General features: G+C 49.1%; 2 protein-coding genes across 2 annotated transcripts in view; one reads left to right on the forward strand and one right to left on the reverse strand.

The window, feature by feature from the left end:
- Positions 1 to 16,998, forward strand: part of B3gat1 (beta-1,3-glucuronyltransferase 1) — a 27,443-nt gene extending 10,445 nt beyond the window's left edge. Inside the window, exons 2-7 of the mRNA XM_021206435.2 lie at positions 7,430 to 7,524; positions 7,669 to 7,815; positions 11,597 to 12,105; positions 12,770 to 13,066; positions 13,668 to 13,768; positions 14,842 to 16,998. Of these exons, the coding sequence (XP_021062094.1) occupies positions 7,521 to 7,524; positions 7,669 to 7,815; positions 11,597 to 12,105; positions 12,770 to 13,066; positions 13,668 to 13,754 (1,044 nt within the window). The 5' untranslated portion in view covers positions 7,430 to 7,520 and the 3' untranslated portion in view covers positions 13,755 to 13,768; positions 14,842 to 16,998. The remainder of the gene's footprint in view (positions 1 to 7,429; positions 7,525 to 7,668; positions 7,816 to 11,596; positions 12,106 to 12,769; positions 13,067 to 13,667; positions 13,769 to 14,841) is intronic.
- Positions 16,999 to 18,650: 1,652 nt separating this feature from the next.
- The window catches only part of Glb1l2 (galactosidase beta 1 like 2), a 45,126-nt gene continuing 40,605 nt past the window's right edge, over positions 18,651 to 23,171 (reverse strand). Inside the window, exons 14-19 of the mRNA XM_021206432.1 lie at positions 22,917 to 22,988; positions 22,632 to 22,710; positions 21,539 to 21,626; positions 21,123 to 21,234; positions 20,655 to 20,771; positions 18,651 to 20,402 (exon numbers count right to left, since the gene is read on the reverse strand). Of these exons, the coding sequence (XP_021062091.1) occupies positions 20,316 to 20,402; positions 20,655 to 20,771; positions 21,123 to 21,234; positions 21,539 to 21,626; positions 22,632 to 22,710; positions 22,917 to 22,988 (555 nt within the window). The 3' untranslated portion in view covers positions 18,651 to 20,315. The remainder of the gene's footprint in view (positions 20,403 to 20,654; positions 20,772 to 21,122; positions 21,235 to 21,538; positions 21,627 to 22,631; positions 22,711 to 22,916; positions 22,989 to 23,171) is intronic.

The following is a 23,171-nucleotide window of genomic DNA, read 5'->3' on the forward strand; positions in this document are numbered from 1 at the left end:
AAAAAAAAAAAAAAAAGATAAACAGCACAAGAGAACTTGGGAGCCACCCTCGTGAGATCTTTAGAGGGCTGCCTCCTACTCCGGCACTGCAGAGAGAGCAAACTGGCATGTTGGCATCAGCCCTTTTATAATAATGCCAGGTCTGAGTGTCGGAAGCGAAGGGCACCTTTTCATTCCAACAGGGACTCAGTCACAACATTTTCCAAGAGGCCTTAGAAGTAATTACCAAAACTGAGCTGTAAACTCATGCTTTATCATCAGGTGGCACGCTAGACCTGTGCACACGTGTACAAGTCTATGTGTGTGTCGAAATGAGACATGTGCATTCTGAAATCACTCAGGAAGTGCTCTGTAGTTTGCCATCAGCCTTCTTGTGTTTTCAGAATGGAAAATTTAATTCCAATCCTTTCCTGACTTAAATTGGAAGTATCACACCAAGGAAGATGAAGGGCAGGGGACTGAGACACTTTCCTCAGATGAACGCTTTCTACCCCATCAGCATCATGAGGGCAGCAGGTAGGAATACCGTGGCTGATCTGACACCAGACTTCCACCTCCCATGATAGCTACTGAACATGGGTGCTCACCCCCAGGCACATCCAACTCTGATGGAAGCCTGACAAAGAGATGCAGGAGGGTGGAGGCCACAGAAGGAAGGCAGATTTACAGCTGAAGGGTCTTGGGGTAGAAGATGATCTGTAGGGCTGACTCCCACAGCATTTGTAAGCCCCTTTCCCTGGGCCACCCTTGACACTAACTTTGTCCATAGCTTCATGTCATGTGGTAAAGCCAAGGTTAGTCCTTGAGAAGAAACTTGTCTCTGACTATCTCAGCCCCTCTCTTCCTCCATCCCTTCTCCCTAGGGGAGCACCTGGGGTCTCACTGGAAGGAATCAAAGGGAAGCAAGCTAGGAATTCCATGCCAGACCCTTCACAGGCAGATAGCAGTTACAGGAGCGTCTGTTTATTAATACATGCCAGATTGTTTATGCGAACTTTTCCCTAACTACCTAATAACCTACCTGGGGAAGTACCATCTTATTCCCATGAGAAAATGAAGGCTCAAAAGAGAAGAGAGGTTCACAAGATGCCCAGGGCCCAAGCTCAAGCACCATTGCAGCATCCTCCATGGATCCTTCTTTCCAGGCAGGGGAAATCAAAAGAAGCAGGCAGAGAGGCGGTAGACAGTGGTAGAACACATGGCTTGGCTGGTCCTCGATGTTTTCATTGGGATCTGTGATGGTTGGGCAAGAGCTGAGGAGCTCAAAGGAGGAGAGAATGACCTGGTGGTCTGTGGCAGGCAGGTGACCACTAAGATGGCCCACGTGATCTGCAACTCCATGTGTTCATATCTCAGTATCCTCTCATTGTCACGAAGGTGCCAAAAAATATTGCTCTGTTACTGCCACAGCTACAGTGGAAATCATGTAGGAATTCAGTTAGCTCTGGACTCTCTCCTTGCTGACTTGGTACAGTAGAAGGTCAGACAGAAGTGGGGGCCCATATGACAAGGAACTATGGCCCAGACAGGCTATCGGAGGTACACACCTGTGGGCCGGTGAGTTTTGCCAACCTGAGTAATCATGAGAGTAGATCCTTCCACGGTCAAGATCACAGATAGAAATGCAGCCCAGCCCATCCTTTGGTGAGACAGGAGACCCAAGACTCAGACACTGAGGATAGCAGATACATGCTATTTTAAGCTCCTTAGTAATTAGGAATTTGTTAAACAGCAATAGCTAATGAAGTTGATTCCCTTGTGGATGGTGACATTCCCTCCCTAAAGTTGGCATGTCTTTCAGAAGAAGTCCATGCAAGGAAGAATAGATAACAGAAAGAAGAGCCAAGGAGGGAGGCGAAGCTGAACCTTTCCCTCAGATTAGAATGTAGAGTTCTTTGAAGATAGAGACCCCCTCCCACATCATGGAGGCAAGGGCTGAATGGCCCTGGGCTGTCTAGCCACTGGCCTGTAACTGGACACTATACACCTTCCCCCACCTAATCACTGTCCCCTCAGAATAAGCAGTCATCCATCACACCTCTGCTGTATGGTGACTCTTAACTGGTGCTCAGTTCTCCAGCAGCGCTCCAGCTTCTGTGGCCTGCTTGCCTCTGCCCATCCTCAAGCACCAGGCAATGAGTTATCGACTGATATTCTGCCTATTCATATCCAAGGACATGCGATGGCTCCACAGGACAAAATATGGGTGTTTGATCCAGATCCTCCTGTGCAGTGGCTCTGTGGGAAGTGGGTGGTTTTGTAGTTTGGTCTATAGACCGCTAGCATGACCCAGGTAGCTTCAGGAAACCCAGCCGGTACCATTATTTATTCTGTTTTAATGTCTGCCATGGACTAGAGAGGCCTTGGCCTCACAGAGAACCATGCCAAGGTAAAACCCTATTTTCATTTTTAACATAATCATAATCTAAATATAACTCAAGGCTGTTTCCAGAAAAAAAATTCAAAGGAATTACCTTTTTAGAAAATTGACAAACCATGTGGGTTTTGACAGAAAAGAAAATGATTCTTTACACCAAATCTGGGATGATACAATGCCCCTTCTCCCTGAGTCCTTGGCTTGCTTTCCCAGCTGGAAGGAGACACAATGACTGGAGATCAGACGCACATAAAGTGCTATAAGTGCCCAGTATCAGGGACCAGGGCACAAAGAAGGATGCCATAGCCATTTCCTGGTCTGGTCGTTGCTCTCTCCAGGCAGCATACAGGTAGGATGAAGAATCCCTGTAGCCTTGGAAGCCATATAGCATCTTACTGATGCAGAAATCACCAGTGAGTGGGCCAAAGATGGACCATAAGGGCCAGAACACAAGACCCACAGGAATCAATATAAAGGAGGTGCAATGAATATTGAAAGGAACAGAAGCCATGATCCACAGCCTCATCTACCTTTTAACACTGAGATTCTGAGCATATCAGGGAGCCTCCCTAAGCTCTGATGTCCTCCTATGAAAGGTGGGGACAAGGTCTCCAGCCTACCATGCAGAACAGTTGTAACCATCACAAGGTTGAGCTTTACAAAACTACCATGTATCAAGGTAGGACTCAGAGTGGAACTCTTAGAAGACCCCTCCCCGCTCCTCCCCATATGAGTGAAGAACAGAAGGCTCTACATGTCCTCTATGTATTTAAGAGATTGTCATACCAGGAGCAGTCGATTTCTATGCCCTGCACCCCAGGAGAAACTGTGTGGGCCCAAGGCAGCATTGCTGTGGCTGAAGGGCTGGGGCTGGGTTAATGAAGTATGGATTGACTGGGCTGCAAGCTGATTACCTCTGGCATTGGGCTTTTCCTGAGCAGTGCCTGCGGAATCAATACTAATCCCTTGATCCCATTAGGGGCTCCTGTAGATCTCTAGAACAAAGTCTGTGCCTCTGTTTCTATGGAGAGGCCCTTTGTAGGGAAGAGAGATGCTGGGGTTAGGGCCAACACCCCACCACCTTTATACTCTTCACAATTTACCTCGCCCTTCTGTTTTTGTCCCCCTTCCTCTAAGAGCCAAGAATCTCCCCAGTCACCAGAGTCCCCAGTTCCAGTACTTCCTGAGAAGCTGACTGTGGTCCTGTAGAAAGAGGTTTAGTAGCCTCTGTCAGCCAACCCCCAGGCTCCCCAGTGTGTTGCACATTCTTCTGAAAGTAGATGAAAAGTGTTTTATGGGGTGGTTTGTTTGTTGATGCTGGGGATTGAGCCTAGGAATTCACACATGCGAGGCAAGAATTATCTCACTGAGAATAACACCACACTGTACAATATGGAAGACACATCTTCATGGGTCCTCTAATTGAGAAGCTAACTACGTACAGAATTACGGGGCATAAATCCTTAATGCACAATTAATATTTTTCAAGTGGAGATCAATAGGCCCATCTTCAGGTGCCAGGGGTATTGTTTAAATACCCGTGGGCTTAGAAGAAAGCCTTTATTTATGTCTCTGTAAATCTGGCCAGCACTGAGCGCCGTTACACACTCCTCTGACCCTCTTGAGCAAGCAGCTACTACTCTCTCCAACCTAACTTCTCCTCCAGCCTTGGATGATAGAGTGCTTTGAGCCCCAGACACCCCCAGTTTTCATCTGTAGACCAAAGCTCTTTGAAGCCTGCAGAGAAAAAAAAAAAATCCTGCGACTAGCTTTCCTCAACTATACCTGTCTCCAAGTGTTTATGGTTTTCAGTGTGACCCAGTTCCATGGGGAGCTGTAATGGTGGCCCTTTGAAACTGAGTCTGGTCTCACACACAGCCAGACCTCTCTTGCCTCGTGTAGGATGTGTCTTCATCCTCATAGACCTCAGTCATCATAGCTTCAGGTTGTTAAAATGGCAGCGCTGAAGATGTATTAGAACTATTCCCGTCAGCGTTCATGTTTTAATGCTAAAAGCAGAGGTGAGGGATGTGAACAGTGAGAGCGCGGTGACCCCTAGGGTCTGTCCTACCACTGTTCTGGCTCTTGCTTCTCATCCAGTGGCCACTCCTCACTGAGCTTTACCTATTGTACCCAGAATCTAGACTTGGTTTCCTGTTTATGAGATTCTTAGAGAATACCAGGGGAGTGGATGTTCCTCGTGTCTGCACTTGTTGGTAAGAGAAGCCATCAGTCACTGGGGTCAGTCATGAGCAGGGGTGTTAGAAATCATGAACATAGCAGACCCTCAGCCACCACCTGTCCACACAGACATGTCCTTTCTCACCATAAAGCCCCTTTCAAGTGCTGCTTATTTTTTCAGATGATCTATTCTCTCAACCTTGCCTCCAAACTTCTCCAAGATTTCTGTTGCTTCTTCTGTCCGCCCCATCCAAGGCCCCAGAAACCATTCTGAGATCCATGCAGATGCCACAGGCAGTCACCACATTCTTCTGAACTCAGACTGGAAGCACAGTCTGCAGGGGACAAACCACGTTGGTACGAGAGGCCAATGTAGGAACAGCCTGCACCACTGGTCTCCTGCCCACAGCCAGGCACCATTGCCGGTGGACCCATCCCCTGCTGGCCAGATGGTGTTCTCCAAGTCTGGGGGTGCTCTCTGCTCTACTTAATAACCGCCTGGTAATTAGCTCCACGATTTTGCCACTATGCTTATAATAGCCTCCATTAAAGTTATGGGGTTTTCAAGCTGTAATGGCTTCCAGAGTAATTAATGCACAACTGGGTTTATTGCTAAGCTTATTTTTAGAGCTTGTCTCTCTGCCTCCCCTCCCTTTTCTTTCATAGATTTTTTTTTTTGACCAAAAAAGAATGTGATAGAATTAGACACTCTTACATGGATCAGGTCCCCTACCTCAAGCCCATAGCATTGTTCCTTCTTCCTGTTTCAACATCCAGCAGACACTGGGATTGACAGTTAAGGTAGCTATGGTAGAGGAAGCTGGTGCTTAAGCCAGTGCTTATCCAGGTGAGAGCTTAGAGTCACGTGGCCCCCATGTAATTCAGGCTCCATCAGTTCCCCTCTCTGACCAGGGGCAAATTGCTTACCCATATTGCTTCAGTGAATCCAACTACAAATAAAAACACACCAGTGCCTGCCTCTCAGGGTAGCTGTGACTACACACAGAGTACATGTGTTAACTGTGCCAGCCATCTTTGTCCTTGGATAGCATGAATGCTATATCATGAGCAGTGGTACTGGCAGATGTAAGGGAGGCTGAATGAGCTACAGGTCTAGGCAGCTGCTCAGGAAGAGAGCCATAGAAGCAGAAAAACACCCCCACATAGCCCAAGGCCATGCCGTGCCCACATTCTTTCTTCTGCTTTCCCAGCCTGGACTCAGAACCAGGCTCATTTTAGAAGTAGACATTTCTGACACCCCAGCCAGGTCTGACCTCCCTCTCTTGGTCTGTTGTCTGTCTATAAGAGAATAACCAAGACTGGGTTGCTTATAAAGAACAGGAGGTTTATTGCTCCGTGGTTCTGGAAGATGAAGTGCAAACATGTGGTCTGGTGAGGACTGTATGCTGCTTCAGCTCATGGAGGAAAGCAGCATGAAGAGTTGTCAGCCATGGAAGAGAGGGGCTTAAGAGGTGGTCCTGCTTTAGAACAACTTGCTCTCGAAAGGAGCAAGAGAGGCATTAATCCCTCTCAATGACGCAATCATCTCTCACAGGCCTCGCCTCCCAACACTGCCCCAAAACAAATCCCACCTTATGTTTCAGAGGGGAGAGACTAGATCTATGGGGGACCTGCAGAAGACACTGCTCATTTGCCCCTCGGGTTTCATTCCCTAAGGAGTGATGTGGGGGCAGCTGGCACTGATTCTAGGAGCCTTCATGAGAAGGGCTGGCCATGGGATGCTGGCTCACTCAGCCTTGAGAAGAAGAAAAGAATGTACACCATTTCCAAAACTGGGCCACAAAATGTTCTGGTTGGCCATAACTTTTATCATTGGCAAAGACCAAGAGCACATGTGGGCTGAGTAGGGCAGACAGTATGGCCTCTGGAGCGACTGCCTACCATGTAATGATGGGCTCTAGCTTGATGAACATGTTGAGGGCCAACCAGAGTGCCAAGTGCTCCTACCAGCCACGGACCCAGCAGCATCTGCTCAGGAGGGGCAGGAGGAAGAGGAGGAAAGGATGTGACCATCCCCAAGGGAGTTATGAGCTGGTCACACTTACACTTCTGTCACAAGGGAGCCCAAGGTCCCAAAGAAGTATCTACTAGCAGATCCTCTGCAGAACCAGGAGTGAAGCCCATCGGGTTGTTCTATAGCAAGGGTCTTACTTCAGGCTCTCACAGCTACCATTTTTGAAAAGTGTCTCCCAACTTCCTGACAGCTCCTCAGAGAACAGCCCCTCCTCCTGCAGATGCTCACCTCCAACCTGAGGCTCACCCTATGAGAAGAAGGTGACCTAAAAGAATTCTCTGAAGAGATAAGCAGAGGAGGGTCCTTGGGGGTCTTCTTCCCTTGTGGTGTCCAATCCTACCCATCTCTGTTTATCCTTGAAGGAGGTCTGCTAAGTCTTACGCTGGCCCAAAGCTATGAAAAAATTACCTATGATACAATGAACAGCATGGCCACCAGAGTTTCTGATACATTTCTATCAGGGACCGCCCAGGGTGCTTTCTGAGAATTAACTCATTTGATTGTGAGAACAGCTTTGGAAAGCCGGTGACTGATCAATAGTTTAAAAACTAGTACAGAGTTGATGGAACTGGGCCAAATGCCACAGCTTCTGCTCAGGTCCGTTAGGATTAAACCACGGCAAATGTCTCTGAAATCCACCGCATCCTACTGCTCTTGCGTGTGTCTGCTTCTCAAGGGAAGGACACAGGCCCATTCACCCAGACAGATGTACAGAAAAGGCTCTGGGGAGATGGATGGTCCATTGAGAAACTCTGGATGCTGTGGGTCTGGAGTAGGACAATCTCTGCGATCCATGTCCACATCTCTGGCTCATCCACCACTTCTCTCTCTTACAGGTATCAACCTCTGAAGGCTCCTGACCCTGCCCTGGACCACTGCCCCTTCGCAGACTCCCATCAGGCTGGACTCTGCAAACTTGCTTCCGCAATGGGTGGGTGTGAGCACTGGTGAGAGTGACTGGCCAGTGTTCGGCTTCTGCCTCCCTGTGCCTGGCCGGCCGGCCCATGCCTGTTCTTTTCTTCCTTGTGCTGCCGGCGCTCCGTGGCTACCCTCCCCTGACCTTGCCACCGCTCAGGTAATGAGGAGCTGTGGGTGCAACCAGCCTTGGAGATGCCGAAGAGACGGGACATCCTTGCGATTGTCCTCATCGTGCTTCCCTGGACACTGCTCATCACCGTCTGGCACCAGAGCAGCCTCGCACCTCTGCTTGCTGTGCACAAGGGTGAGCCCACCCCCACCCCCACCCCCACCCTGGCCTGGCTTTGGTAATAAAAGCTACCCTCCTCTCATGCTTCATACCCCTGGACCCAGATCTTGCCTTGGGGGAATTTGAGGCCCTCTAAGACTCCACTGAAAGCCTCCTCCTGCTCTTCCTCCTCCTCCTCTTCTTTCTGTCCCCCCCCCATCTCCCCACACACATTGTTTTAAGTACCTGGGATTTATTATAAGCAAGTATGAGTCTCAGTTTCCAGGAGGAGTGGGTATTCCAGGATACATGAGGCATCATGGGGAGGCACTGGGGCTTTTGGTCAGGAGGCAGAGGGGGTGGAGCAAGCTAGGACAAAGCCTATAATGTGGTCATTTCAGATAGACACAGGCCACAGAAGTTGCTAAGCAGGCTTTCTCAGAAGCAGATGGTTTGGTTTGCTCTGATGTTCCTTTCTTGAGACAGCTATATTACTATATAGGTCTCATTGGCCTAGTACTCACTCTGTAGCCCAGACTAGCTTCAAACTCATGGCAATCCTCATGCCTCCGCCTCTCCAGTGCTGAGATGGTCAGCATGCACTGGATTCAAAAGAGGATGATTTCTGTGGGCTTTTGGATATTAGTATGGTTTCATCTGTCCTGCATTTGGGTCTTGGGTGATTTTAGGCCAGAGGCAAATTGGCTGTGGGTAGTCTGATGAAGATGTAGGAATGTGGTCAGTTGTTTACTATTTCTATAAAAGAGGTACCCCTCGGAAGGGCGGTCCTTTCTGAAGTCCAGAAGGCTCTGAATTGTCAAAGCAATGTCAATTTTTTTTTTTTTTTTTTTTTTTTGGTTTTTCCGAAACAGGGTTTCTCTGTCCTTGTACTCAGAAATCCGCCTGCCTCTGCCTCCCAAGTGCTGGGATTAAAGGTGTGCGCCACCACCGCCCGGCTAGCAGTGTCAAATTTTAAACAACTAAAACAAACTGGATTAATATGCACACAAGCATGCATGACCAGTTGCTTAGTGCCATGCAGAGAGGTGGCAGGGAAGGGGCGAGTCCTGGCCTATATTGTGGTTTGAGAGACTGTTTTGGGTTTTGTTTTAATTTTGAATTGTGGAGAGAGAACCCAAGGCTTACTGCATGGTAGGTAAGTGCTATACCTATAGAGCTATACCCAGCTTGTATGGTGCTGCAAATCCTTTCAAGTTTCCTGGTTAGAAGACTGAGTAAAGGCCTGAAGCGAGGTAGAGTCTTCCCAAGAGCAAATAGAAAAGCTGAGATTAGAATAATGTCATTCTATGTCTTACGAGTCTTGAGACATCTCTTTTACTCATGCCCTCAGACCTGCCTTGCGTCCCACATCTAGCTACCTCTATCTAGCTACCTCTTATTCAGTCTTACTAAAGCCACCTTCTGCTCCACTTAGCTGGTACGCTCAGACAGCAGGAGGTTCTCACACTGCAATGTGTACCATCTTTCCTGGGAACAGGAAAACGGAAGGTGCCCAAGCCCTACCCATAACAAATGGATGCTCTGTGGTAAGACCTGGGGAGCCCTTGCAATCAAGACCTCACCTGATTTGGCTAAAACAGTGTGCAGGTCACAACCCATGCTCTGCTGTCCACCGTAGAATAGTCAGTTCAACATCCCTGCAGTTCCCCAGTCTCCCTGCTGCAACCCCACTGCCCTTGCTGGGCACTCTGGTCCTCAGCATGATGTCATCGCCTGCTCACAGCCCAGTGCCTCTTTGGGGGGCTGGTCAGTTTAGAATTGCAGTTATCCTACGAATACATCATTCCAGAGGAGTTAAAACTACCATATATAAAATGACATAATGTCTGTTGTCCTCTTGGCAGAATGAGGGTCAGAGACATCACACCAAGAGCCTTTGAGGAGTCACAGTTGCAAAATCCCTGAAGCCAGAGTGAAGGATGGAGTACAGATTTCAGTCAAGCCCTGACACTTGGAGAACTTCTCCAGGGCATGGGCTTCTGCCTGTATAGGATGATCTGGGTACCAGAAAGCTGTACAAAATGGCCCTAAATCTCCACCCTCAACCCCAGTTTCCAAAAATATTACCATTTACCAGATAAATGAATTCTTACATCCTAGTCAGAATATACTGGGCATTATCCCTTTTCTTCAACAATGTTTCTTTTCAATTTAACCTCCTGGTTCAACTAAGACTCCCTGTTGATGAGCTACATCTCTACCAGTCTCCCTGACCCCTCCCACAATGGATCTGCAGCCTGGGTATCAGACCCCATGTCCCTTGTGATATTAGCTTGTAAGCGCCCCCTAGGAGACAAAAGTGGATCACTTGGGCTCATTTGCATTGGACTCCACACCTTGCAAAACAGCCTGTTGTTAATGGTGAGGAAAAACGCATAAATACATGGAGCCACAAGGAAGCAGGTCAGCTAGTGTACTGTACAGGAGTTGATAGTGACTGTGCGTGCCTATTAATGATCCAATCCCTGATATATGTTGTTAGCTATATAATAACTCCATCAAACAGATGTTATTAGCACTTGTTAATATTACTAGCCCCATCCTGTGGCCACTGAAATCAAGGCACCAGAAACTAAGAAACTTATTCTAAACCTCACAGTTTGTCACAGCAAACAGCAGGATCTGAGCCTACGTTTCCAAGTCTGCCCTCTAGCCATTAACACTCCTGCTGAGATACCTTGTGAGCGGTGAAGGCTACACCGTATTTGACTCATGAATCCTTCAAATCCAAAAGCAACACTTGGAGAGCCAGGACTTGAAGTCAGGAACACCAACAGCCTTGATTGCTCCTTCTCGTAGGCCTGCCAGGTTCCCCACCCAGGAAGATGGTCCCGATGTAAGAAGTCTTCAGAGCTGCCCAACTGGGAACAGGTCACTTTTAAAAAATTAAGCAAGTAATGGCTGCTCCCATGTCTGTGTTCGTGTGTCCAGAGGGACAGGCTTCAGCAGTATCATTGTCCCTCCTGGTATCTTTGGAGTGTAGATGTGAAGCAATTAGTGGACACCTGGACAAGAGAGCTGTCCGTAGGCCCAGCGAGACAAAGGCATGTGTCTAGAAAGTACGAATTGGGAGGTAGACATCAGGCTCATGGAAAAACTAAGCAAGCGTATCCAAAAAGGAAGAACATCTAAACTCAAATGGTGTTCAGTTCAAAACTGCATGGTGAGCTAGTGTAAAGTCCACTGGAACCAAATGCAGTAGTTAAATGTTATACTGTGTACCCAAATCTAAAGATCTGCTACATAAGCCAGGAGAGAGGGGCCTCACTTGACTGGAGGGTCTGTGTGAAACCTTACATTCCCTTTGAGATCCAAACTGCTGTAGCCACCCATCCCACCACTTTCTGGCTTTGTGGAATTCACACCACTGAACATAGCTGTTCATCTCTGCTATGTGGTCAGTTTTGCCATATGAGGAAGAGACCCTGGGGGTGAGAGTCACGGCATTTTTTCATTTAGAACCTAATGCATTGCGGAACTGGAGATAGATGACTGGAAGGTGACCAGTTCCATTCAAATAGTGACGCGCGCACGTGTGAAGTGTGATGAAGGGGTCACCTCTGGGTCATCCCAGGAATCTAAACTAAGAAAATTCTCATGAGAGTTCCAAGTCTATAGGTTGGAACCTCAGGTCTAAAGATGGAAGCGAGAAGGCAGGCCCTGATGTTGGTTCTTCAGAGGGGCAGAGAACAGGGACTGTCTTGGAAGGGTGGGTGACTTTGAAAGCCCTATATCAGAGCCAGGCCAGCGCCCTCGTCCCCCTCCTTCCCCGCACCGCCTTCTCCCACCTCTGCAGATGAGGGAAGTGACCCCCGCCATGAGGCACCACCCGGTGCGGACCCTAGGGAGTACTGCATGTCTGACCGTGACATCGTGGAGGTGGTGCGCACAGAGTACGTGTACACGAGGCCGCCACCCTGGTCCGACACGCTGCCCACCATCCATGTGGTGACGCCCACCTACAGTAGACCGGTGCAGAAGGCAGAGCTGACGCGAATGGCCAACACACTACTGCATGTGCCCAACCTTCACTGGCTAGTGGTGGAGGATGCTCCACGCAGGACGCCCCTCACCGCGCGCCTGCTGCGCGACACTGGCCTCAACTACACACACCTGCACGTAGAAACACCACGTAACTACAAGCTGCGAGGTGATGCCCGAGACCCTCGCATCCCACGCGGCACCATGCAGCGCAACCTGGCCCTGCGCTGGCTGCGGGAGACCTTCCCACGGAACTCTACACAGCCAGGCGTAGTGTACTTCGCGGATGATGACAACACGTACAGTCTGGAGCTCTTTGAAGAGGTGCGCTAGGAACCAGAGGAGGGAGAGGAGCAAGTGGGGCTCCAGGGGACTGAAGGATGTGGGAACCATAGCAAGATAAGAGCAAAGGATACTAACCGTGAGGAGACAATGTGGCATGCATTGACAAATACAGGGAGCCCTAAGCTGGGCTCACTACACAGGGCAGAGAACCAGAGAAAGAAATGGGAAAACCTTAGTATAGGTTAAAGGAACCCAGTCCATTCAAAGGATGACTTGAGGCTTATAGTTCCCACACCCTAGTCCAGCCAGGCCTTAGAGGTAACTTGTTTTCTGAAAGAGACCTTCTTATGGGGTCATTTAACATGGCCACCAGAATCCTCTTAGGTGGCCAGTTTGAGCAGCGTCTCCATTTAGTTTTCAGGGAAGTTCATTTCAAATTCTAAAATGACACTACTGAGAGATCATGTACAAGGGAGGAAAGATTATTGGGCCATATTGAAAGGGCTAGTAACATCTTGGCTGAGAGATGTCTTACATGCAGCCTGGGTCAGAATCCTCTAGGGCTTCCTGTAGAAATCAGTAGCATGTCTGGAGGTCAGGCTGGTGGGGACCCACATACTCATTAAGTGATCCACGTCCTGTGGGGACAGGTAGTGTTTTCATCCTAGATTCAAATATCTTGACTCGGGTTCTCACCTTGTAGATGCGCAGCACAAGAAGGGTATCCGTGTGGCCTGTGGCCTTTGTTGGTGGCCTTCGGTATGAGGCCCCACGGGTGAACGGGGCAGGGAAAGTGGTTGGCTGGAAGACAGTCTTCGACCCCCACCGGCCCTTTGCAATAGACATGGCTGGATTTGCCGTCAACCTCCGGCTCATCTTGCAGCGAAGTCAGGCCTACTTTAAGCTACGTGGTGTGAAGGGAGGCTACCAGGAAAGCAGTCTCCTTCGAGAACTTGTCACCCTCAATGACCTGGAGCCCAAGGCAGCAAACTGTACCAAGGTAAGACCCTCTTCTGAAATGACAGTTGGCAATGCAAGCACCCCACACACCTCTAGACCTTCTGTAGATCGGGTGGGGGGGGGAGGAGAGGGTTTGCTTGTCTTAAGCCCTCACCCAAGATGGTATCTTATTGTGAGTCAGGCGATTACACTGATAGGCAGAGAAATGTGGAGAGGTTTCCACTGAGGAATTTTGAAGAGCTCTGACTCTCCATAGGAGAGTCTATGACCCTTGCTGAGCATACACATGAGTGAAGGTGCACACTTGCATACATGCACATATACACACCACCTGCATGCCTGCATATGTATGCATATACATAGACACAGATACATACACACAGACAGACTTGGGACATCATGAGGTGTGTCTGTTTTCTGCAGCTTTAGGTTTTCTTGCTCTCAGAAGATGTTTTGAATGTTTCACATATACAAACAGCAAGGAAGAGGGGATGGGTGAAGGACGGTTTAAAAAGCTTGATGGAGCAGAGGTGGAAAGGGAGGGGGCAGAGGAAATACTTGCCATGTGTGGAAGGGAGCCAGAGGGTGACAGAATGACCTGAGGATCAGCACCACTTTCTTTTGTGTCTCCGGATATGCAGATCTTGGTCTGGCATACACGAACAGAGAAGCCAGTGCTGGTCAATGAAGGGAAGAAGGGCTTCACCGACCCCTCAGTGGAGATCTGAAACTAAAGATGCAGGTAGGAGAGAAGGCTAGACTGGCCAGTGCAATAGACAAGTGGCACCAGTTTGGGACACATCCTCCATCTCCAAGGACTCTTCCTTTGGGTCTTGTGGGAGACTAAGACCCATGTGGGCAGGAGAAGCGTGGCCAAAGATGCTGTCCCCGACAACTAACTGGCTGCTTCCATGCATAGAGCTGAGTCCTGCTGGCATCACTCTTTTATTATTACTGTCCTACTGGCCATGGGGTGTGGCCCACAGAGACGGGGTGCAGTATGGACTTGCTCACGGGGTTCTGTGGGTAACTTCCAACATAGAGATGTGGTGAGGATGTACCACACCAGATCGGTAGCCCTGTAGCTTTCAATAGCAGGTGAAAGAGCTCACTAAGCATAAGCCCTAGAGCCCACTCCCATGCCAGCGTGCCACGTTTCTGTTTGGCCTAGTGTCATTTTTCTGCTCCTGGCTTTTTCTTAGGTGGAGAGCACTGAAATCAGTCTCTGGCATGTAACAAATCCTATGCAGTAGATTTTTTTTTAATTACTGTTTATATCCCTTTGGGTTAGGTCAGAGTATCTACCTACACTTTAGAGGGGATGGTGCTGTCAGAAAAGCTAAACAACTTGCCCAAAGTGACACATTAACCCGAGCAATTTATGCTAAATGACTGGCCAAGCTATTTCCAAGGGGCCTTGTGTGTTCTTGCCTCTTGGAAGCTCCAGGATTTGCTACTCTAGACCCTACTGAGATCCAGGGGCTCATAGCAGACAATTACATTGATTTTTCCCTTAGTACATCTGTAGACACCATGTCTCTGGGACTACATACAGGGTGTCATCTAGGAACCCGAGATCCTTGGCCAGTGCATCTTAGAACGCCTTGGTACAGAGCTTCATCCCATCTTTTTTTGCCCTCACATGTTACTAGAATAATTGCCACCACTTGCTTTTCAAAAATGTCTCCAAGGGGAACCCGGGAGGCTCCACAGCGTCCACTAGGGGCTTAGAATCAAGCAGTCTGTTCTACTTGCAGCTCCAGCTCCACCTTGCCCCAAGCTGACACCCCTGTTGTTCCTACTTTCCCCACACAGGAACCTCCTTCTCAGACCCTGATCTTGGCCTTCCATCCTCTCCCATGGTTGATAGTCACTCTGAGGCAGACTCCAGAGGAACACCTCTTGTGTATTCCAAGGGCTTCCAAGAGAGCCCAGCTTGATGCCAGGATAAAAGACAGAATTTAAGCACAGAATCCCAGACCTGTGGTCCTCTACAGCAACATGGCCAGGGGCTTAAAAGACCAGAGAGCTGGGGATTCCAGTTGCCAGCCAAGCCTGTGCTCGGCACATCTCCTTGGAAGCTTCCTGCATTGATGGGGCTGTGTGAGCAGGGGACCTTGCCTTGGAGTGATGTTGGGGTGAGGGAGGTCAGAAAACCCCACTGTGGAGTGCAGCATGGCTCTCCATGGCTCCCTGCTCTTGGGCCCAGCATGACTATACAGCATGTGCCCAGCCAGGACATTCTGAAGACCAGAGAGCAGCCTGGGGCATGGAGATGCCCCAACACTCCTCTTTCACACCTGCTCTTCCTCAGAGCTGCTCCCGAATCAGAAATACCTCTGGCTCTCCTCTGGTTCATGTTTACAGGACATAAGGCTGTCTTGGATCCCACCTGGCACCCTACCCTGCATTGGGGGAGCCTGGGCCTTCCTATAGCTCACCCTGTACCTCAGGCTGTAGGAGAACAAAGCCCTTTCCCATGTCCCTCAAGCCTCCTGTGCCAGAATTGGCAAGGTGATGGTGGGCTTAGAGCCAGCACAGGTCACAGATCGACCTGGATTAAGAACCAAGTCACCCCACTGTCCACACTGCCTCTCCAATACCCCTGGGCTGCAATGCCCCTTGCTGGGTTTGGACTGAGGAGACAATTGCCCTCTTCCTGAAACTCCTGAGAATCACAGATCTCGGGGCTGGAGATAACAGTAATAAAGAGGCAGAGCTCTTTCTGAAAAAGTGTGAGAGCCAGCAATCCCAGCCCCCTTTCCTGAGCCAGTTCTGTGAGGGGTACACTAGCATGGGCTCAAGGTCAAGAGCAGGAAATGACTACCCACTGGGAGGAAGGGCGGCCTGAGCACATACTGCTTTAGAAATCACTCTGTCTCACACAAAATGGGAAAGCTTGCAAAGCCAGCCCGCCTCGTGCCCACTGCCCCTTCTCCACCCCAGACAGAACAGTATGCCCACGCTGTTGCACCTACCCAGCCACCCAAGAGAAGCATCTACCTGGGCGTTCAGCATCTGAGAGGCCCCTGGGCCTGGCTACACGGGGCCCTCTGGTGGTAATCTCACTCCAGCTCCTACAAGTTGGAAGCACAATTTTCCTCCCCAAGTGGGGGAAAGGAAAGGGCGCAAGCCCACTGAAAAGGCGTTTATTTTTTAACTGCTAACACCCCCCCACACACACCCGCTCCATTAAAACTCATAGGACAGGCCTGGGAGTCATTCCAAATCCACTCTTGGATGGATGAGACTCAGTCCACACATCTAACTTTCAGAGAATAGCATCAGTTGCCTATTTTGAAATGGATTTAACTTCTCACAGTCTTCAGGAAACCACTTGATGGGATCAGACCCCACAGCCAACCTGTAGGACATCTCCCCCTAACCATTTATACATCGGATATTGTTTTGGAAATTTACTCCTTGGCATCAAATGAGAGGCACAGGGAACCTATCCGATGGGTGAATTCGTGTCTGGGCACCCTGCTGCTCATTCATAGAGACTGTCGGTGAATGCCAAGGTCAGATGGGCTGCTGAGGCTGCCTTCTTAGCCAAACTCAGTGCTCTTTTTAGGAAATTGAAAACAAACAAACAAACAAAAATGGGGATTTTTTTTTTTTTTTTACTTTTTACTTTTTGGCGGATGCTACTTCAGTTGTTTTCATGTCATGTCCTCTCTTCGCTGCATGTGTATTTATTTAAAATTACAACCCTGGTGGACTGCGGCCTTCATCTCTGTTGGGAATGAGTTTGTCGCAAATCAGAACTGGGTCCATGATGACAGCTTGCCCTCCAAACCCAGGCTGCCCCTTGCTCCCTCGCCGGAAAGCCCCACCACAGGTTCAGGAGCGCCATGGGCGAGAGGCTGGTGTGAGGGTGGGGCCCAAGCTGCTGCGCCATCTGGTCTGTTTTTATTTAACTGTATTTAATTTGTTTTCAAAATTAAAAGTCAAATATGGTTTTTAACAGTTGTAACCCTCTCCAGCCCCTGTCTTGTTTTAGTCTCGTTTATTAATTTAACTGTCCAACAAATATTTACCAGATGCCTGCTATGAGTAAGCATTCTTCAGGGACCCAGCACGTCGTGGTCTTCATGGGGCTTACCCACCAAATACAGGAGACCATGATAATGATGCAGCATCTCAGGTGGGAGCTGCTGTAGGGGGAAGAGCAGAGCTGCTGGAGAAAGGCGGGAGGGAGCAGTGGGAGGCTTGGGGTTCCATGAAGCACGGGGAGAAAGTCCTTCTTCATACGGGAACGTGGAACAAGATAGCAACATGCCGATGTGCGGCTGAGGCAGACAATCCTGATAAAAGTGAAGTGTCCCCAACTGCAGAGCCCTCCCCCCCCCACGTACATATAGTTCAGCGGAAGGGGTGGAGGATAGGGTGACATGGGAAGAAGAAAGCCTGGGACCATTTGGCCTCCAAAACTAGGGTAAAGCTTTTGGTTTCTACACTAAGTGAAACTGGAATCCACTGATGGACCTGACCTTCAAGAACCACTTTGCTTCCAGTGCTGAGGACAAGTGGTCCAAGTTAGGGGGCTGGGGAGGCAGCCCCTGCAAGATACCACGTACAAGATGACGGTGGGTTGGAGGAGGGCAGAGAGAACGTCGGCTGCACTCCAAGCTTAAGAAGGGGGTTGTGTGTGGAATGAAGAGACAAGAGCCCAAATCACCTGGGACACACGACGGAATTTCCATTTGCTTACCCTGGGCAGTGTGCAGGAGAGCTCACATAAGGGAGAGTGAAGTTGTGTTTCTGACCTTGTCGTACACACATGCCGTAGATAGTGAGGAACAGCTGTCTGTGTGCCTGTCGTAAGGATTGGGAACAGACACTGGAGGGTGCTGGTGTCAAGATCCCACAAGTGTGGTCCCACACGGTGAGTAGACAAAAGGAAGGGAGAGTGAGCGAGGAGCAGAGTCTCAGAGTAATTGGATGTTGGTGAGAGGAACTCTGGGGGGCCTGAGATCACATATATGGTTCACAGGATCTGCGAGAACTAGTCAGTTCTGGAGAGCTAAGGTCGGCTGCACATGCTAGAGAGGTAGAGAAAAATGTTGCTACAGAAAGGCCTTATCTGGATACATACCTAATCGTGTATGCATGAAACCGACTCCCGGGCGTCTTCACTCCTTTACAGAAGGATGCTATGTAAGATTCCTTTATATTCCAACTGCCTGTCACACTTCTCAGCACAGCCCTGCTTAATTCAGCTTTGCAGAAACCCCATTCTTATGTAATGCAAGACAAAGTGACAGTATGACACTGCTCTCTGGCTCTGGCTCTGCTCAAGTGGCCCTGGACTCCTCTGCATCTTAGCAGGATGCTTGATCTTCCGGGCATCTCAGAAGGAACTGGAAAGAGTGGGGAAACTCGGGGGCTTGGTAGGCCTTGTTCCATAGGCATCAGCTACAAGTTTCACTTTGAAAGGCTTCCCTTGAGGGTGAGGAGGATGACTCAGTGGGTAAAGGCACTCCCCACCCACCCTGACAATTTGACTTTGTTCCCCGGGACGCAAGGAGAGCCAACTCCCACAGCCTGCCCTCTGCCCGCTGAACAGTCACGCATCGCATCATGGCTCTCATACACCTCACTTCCCCAGACACAAAAACAGATAAGTATCACGTAATTTTATTTTAAAATTTTAAGACAAATAAAAGGCTTAAAAAAAAAAAAAAAAAAAAAAGGTTCCTTTGAGTTGGGCATGATGCTACAAGCCTGTAATCTCAGAAGTTGGAAAGCTAAGGCAAGAGAACGAAAAGATCAAGGCCAGACTGGATTATTATACTATGACCCCATCTTTGAGACAGATAGAAAAAGACAGACAGACAGATAGACAGACAGACAGAACCTCAATTTCTCAGACCCAGTGGGACATGAGTTGTGCCCCTATGACCACTCACAAGTAAGTTAGCTGGGCGCTTAGCTCATTGGCTGTAGTAGCCCTGACTACAGTATTCTTGGCCTTACTCAGGGAGCCATCCTGTCAGTCTGTAAGCTTCTCTGTGTGCCTGTTCTTGCCTAAACCATCTTGACTGGGCTTCTGTGTGGGCACTATTACTTGGAGCAGTACATGTCAGATGTAATTTATGAAGAAAAACTATCTCCTATAGCTAACTGATATGTTCTGGTTTAGCTTTCTAGAAAGTTCTTACTCTTAACTACCAGCATGAGATTGGACTGCTCTTAATGCAATGACATTTCAAGGAGAATTGAAATCAGGAAAAGTGGTAAGAAGCCAGTGATTCGTGCCACTTGCCAGCTGGGTACCATCAGTACCTGGATCCTTAAGGATCACCTCCCATGACTGAGAGTGGCACAGACAAGCTTGAGACATCCACAAAGAAGGTTTGCTTCAAATATATTGCAATTTAGAATGACAAGTCCAAGCCAAACCATTGCACTTGATCCCTTGAACAAGAACCTTCAGTCTGGACTAAGACAGTGTGGCCTTTCCTCCGCCCTGCTCTTTGGTAAGGAAGGAGAAGGAGAGTATTCAAACAGTCACTGGGCTAGGAACAAGGACAGTGCTGGACCTGTGGGCTGTAGCTAACCCCAGATCCAACTGCAGTGGGGTGCAGCTGCCCAGTACTACCCAGCTGGGCCTCCTGCCATTCTCTTCCTGAGAGCATGGGTGTGAGGTGGTTTCTTAACATGGGAGATAAGCACTGAACATGCCCCGAACACGCCTGTTTCTCTTAGGCTCGGCTTACCAACTGATTCATGTCAGAAGAGACAGCGTGAAAAGGAAAAGACATGTTTCTTCCAGATCCCCAGAACTGGCAGGTGCCAAGTCAAAAAAAAAAAATAAAGTTGACTCATGTTAGACCCGCTTTTCTCTTTGCTCTACAAACAATGACAAACCCACAAATTCGGGAGTACAAAGAGACTGTCTAAGAAGTCGCCATACCCTGCTGGCAACGCTCAAAAAGCCTACCTAGAACCAGCAAGCTGGTCAGTGAAGCTTTCACTTCCAGAAGAGGGCAGTACCCACCCAGGCTTATGACTACGTACTCCACCCTCAGAGGTTGGCCCTATGGCTTCCCCTGAAAGATCGGGGGAACAGAAAGTGCCCGTCCACAAAACCAGAAGAGAAGACATCTCACTGTGAGTGTATCTCAGATGGTGCCACCCCATCTTCTCTTCAGTCCTCTCAGGCTTACGATTTTTATAGTCTGAGTTGACTATAGCCCTTCATTCCCTGAGGTTGCTAGTTATGACTTCTCCTGCAGGACAGGAAGGAAGCTGCCCACCACAGCAGGGGCTGCTGGGACTGCTGTTCAGTTAACGTACTGGTTCCTGCCCAGGTGGGGGATATCAGTAGACTGGACCGTGGAGCCTGACATTGTCTCTTCGAAAATGATAACCTGTGGGAAACAAGGGCTGGGCTGTGAGGTCTACCCTGTAGGCAGATGGGAGAGTATGGGATAGTAAGATTGGAAGGGTGGGGGTGGAGACTTTTCACTAAGGAAAGTGGAAGAACAGAGTAGCTGAAACACCTACCCTCTCCTACTTCCTGGTCAAGCATTCTAGGGGCAGAGAAGCAACTTGATAGCACGAGGAGCAAAGATGGGAAGAGAGTTTCAAGGATAGAGGAGGGAGTCTACAAGTATTCCCACCTTGTTGATTCCTTTGTCCAGCCAGACACCTGGGAGGTAGAGAGTCTCCTGAGGTCCTACATTCCAGTAGCGTCCAAGGTTGTGACCATTGACGAGTACAACCCCCTTCACCCAGCCCTTCAAATAAAACAGGGAAGGTCTCGCTTTACCACGGGAGCCCCAAAGTGAGAAACAGACCATGTTCCTGAGAGACCAAAGTGAACCAACATTAGACATCCATAAGGTCAAGCCACCTCACTGCTGTGCCTCCTAGGCAAGGTAATCAATCTTAGACTGTCCATAGGAACCCACACACTGAGGAGTAGCACAAGGTGCGTCAGCTTTGAGCCCACTCTGACCCAGGATCCCTATCATATGGGGCGGTATAGAAAGACGGGGAGGTTTCTGGCCCAGGTGTTACAGAAAACCCTATCAAAGTCAGCTTGGCTCAGAGCCCTAAGGAAATGAGAGAACAGGAATCCTACAAACCTCCAACTTCAGAAATGTGTCAGAAGGGTAAATGCCGACTGACAAGGCACCCAGGAAGAAAGCAGGAAAGGTCACTTCTTTGGGTACGACACTCCACTTGTCCATGTCGAACCTAAAGACAGGATGGAAGCAGAGGAAAGAGGGAAGGACCATCTCACATCTGCTTCCAGACCCGCATCTAATTCCTAAGGCACATTCCTTCCCCCAGCAAGGCCCACCCACTCCCAGCCAGGTCATAGGATGGCAGCAAGATAGCAGGATGGGCACTTCCAGGTTGTAAACATGGGTTCCAATGCTGCCCCTACCTTAGGTAGGTCACCTTAGGTAGGTCACTGTGGCGTCTGGGAGGCCAGGGTGTTCCTGGCTCCTGCTACATATTAGCTATGACCTCGTACACCAGACTCACAAGCACCCACCTCTGAAGGAACCGCTTTGTCATATCCAGGCTGTAGATTTTGAAGTTTTTCAGAGCTTTATTATTCAGATAGAGATTTCCGATTAAACCTAGAAGAGTGGGCAAAGAAAGATGCGAAAACCCCAAATTGGGAGACAGGTGACACAGTTGCAGCCAGGGCATGTGCGGATGTGCTGGCAAAGATGGAGCAAGGATCTTCCCTAAAGCATACGCAGCCGAAGGTCCTCTGCATGTGACCTAAAGCCTCCCGGGTGATGTCAAAATCGTTGTAATAGATAAGACCACTATTTGTCAAGCCATAGAATTGGTCATGAAGAACAGTACATCTAAGGACAGTGACAGAGCTGAGACGTCAGTGTGTGACATGCGGTTGCTGGCCTCTTTTCAGGGAAAGCTGTATTTGGCTAAGTGGTAACAGCGAGCCTAACTTTGTGGTATTATAAGGCATTATAAGGCTCTCGGACCAAAAGGCCTTGTCACTCAGCAAGGAACTCGCTGAGTGATTAAAAATAGGTTTAAAGACATCTGGATGGTGCACAGGTAGCAACATGATACAGTTTGCTCATTGCATGTCTGCCTTCCTCCTGGGCCCAGGAGCAGCCCCTCGGTTTTCTTGAGGGAGATGAAGAACAGAAATTCAGTGTTGAGACCCAAGAAGGCAGGGATCCTATACTCTTCCATGAACTCCAAGATATGCCCATTCCTTGCTCCTTAGTCACAATGCTGAAAGCAGAGAGGCCCACTCCCACCTAAGTAAATTTCAGCAGAAAGAACGATGAAGAGGGTGTCTCAGGGCTTATGGAAGTTCCTGGCACAAGCACCACACAGTTCGAAAGCACTAAAGGGAAAGTGGCCAAACCTCCCTGACCCATTAGCCAGGACTGACACATAGATAAACCAGGCACCATCTCCCTTCAATAAGCCTCCATGAATTGCCTCTCTTGCAGTGGGTCCCCAAGATCCACCTCCCTGCAATAGGCCTCCATAAACCACTTCCCTGAGGGGGCCCCAGTGGCCCTGCTAATGTACTCTATGTCAAACAGACAGACAAGACTGAAGAGTGGTGACGGCTTTTCTCTTGTACGAGGACCCACCTTTGCGCTGACTGTCGATGTTATTTCCATAGTTGACTCGCCCACGATTCTCCACCAAGATCCTCAGGATGGTGTAACCCTGCCAGGAACACAGCGGCCAGTTATCACAGCTTGATAAGTCAGCTACACCTGGGAATTTGGGTTCCCCAGTCATTCTCTGTGCTCTGAGAATGAAGGTGAGAGCCCTTTCCAGTTTTTAATTCAAGAGTCTCCTGGCTTCCAGACTTCCTCCTCTGACTCCTACCAAGTTTCCTAGCCATCACTCACATCCCTAGGATAACGAACCTGGGTTAAGGGGATCGTGATCTTCGTTGTTTTATAGTCCAGGAATCCTATGGATACTCTATTCAAAAAGACCTGCCGAAGTGAGCAGATGAAAATCATGATCAACAGGAGGGAGAAGAGCCTCTGCTAAACAAGAAAACAAATGTCGCCGGCAGTACTTATGAAGGTGCTCAGCAGGCACGGAGGAAAATGAACACCATGGTTATGGGGGAAAGATCGTGCCAACTACACACTGCCAACAGCTAATCCTGAAGG

This window comes from Mus pahari, chromosome 10 (genome assembly GCF_900095145.1).
Source record: "Mus pahari chromosome 10, PAHARI_EIJ_v1.1, whole genome shotgun sequence".
NCBI lineage: Eukaryota > Metazoa > Chordata > Mammalia > Rodentia > Muridae > Mus > Mus pahari.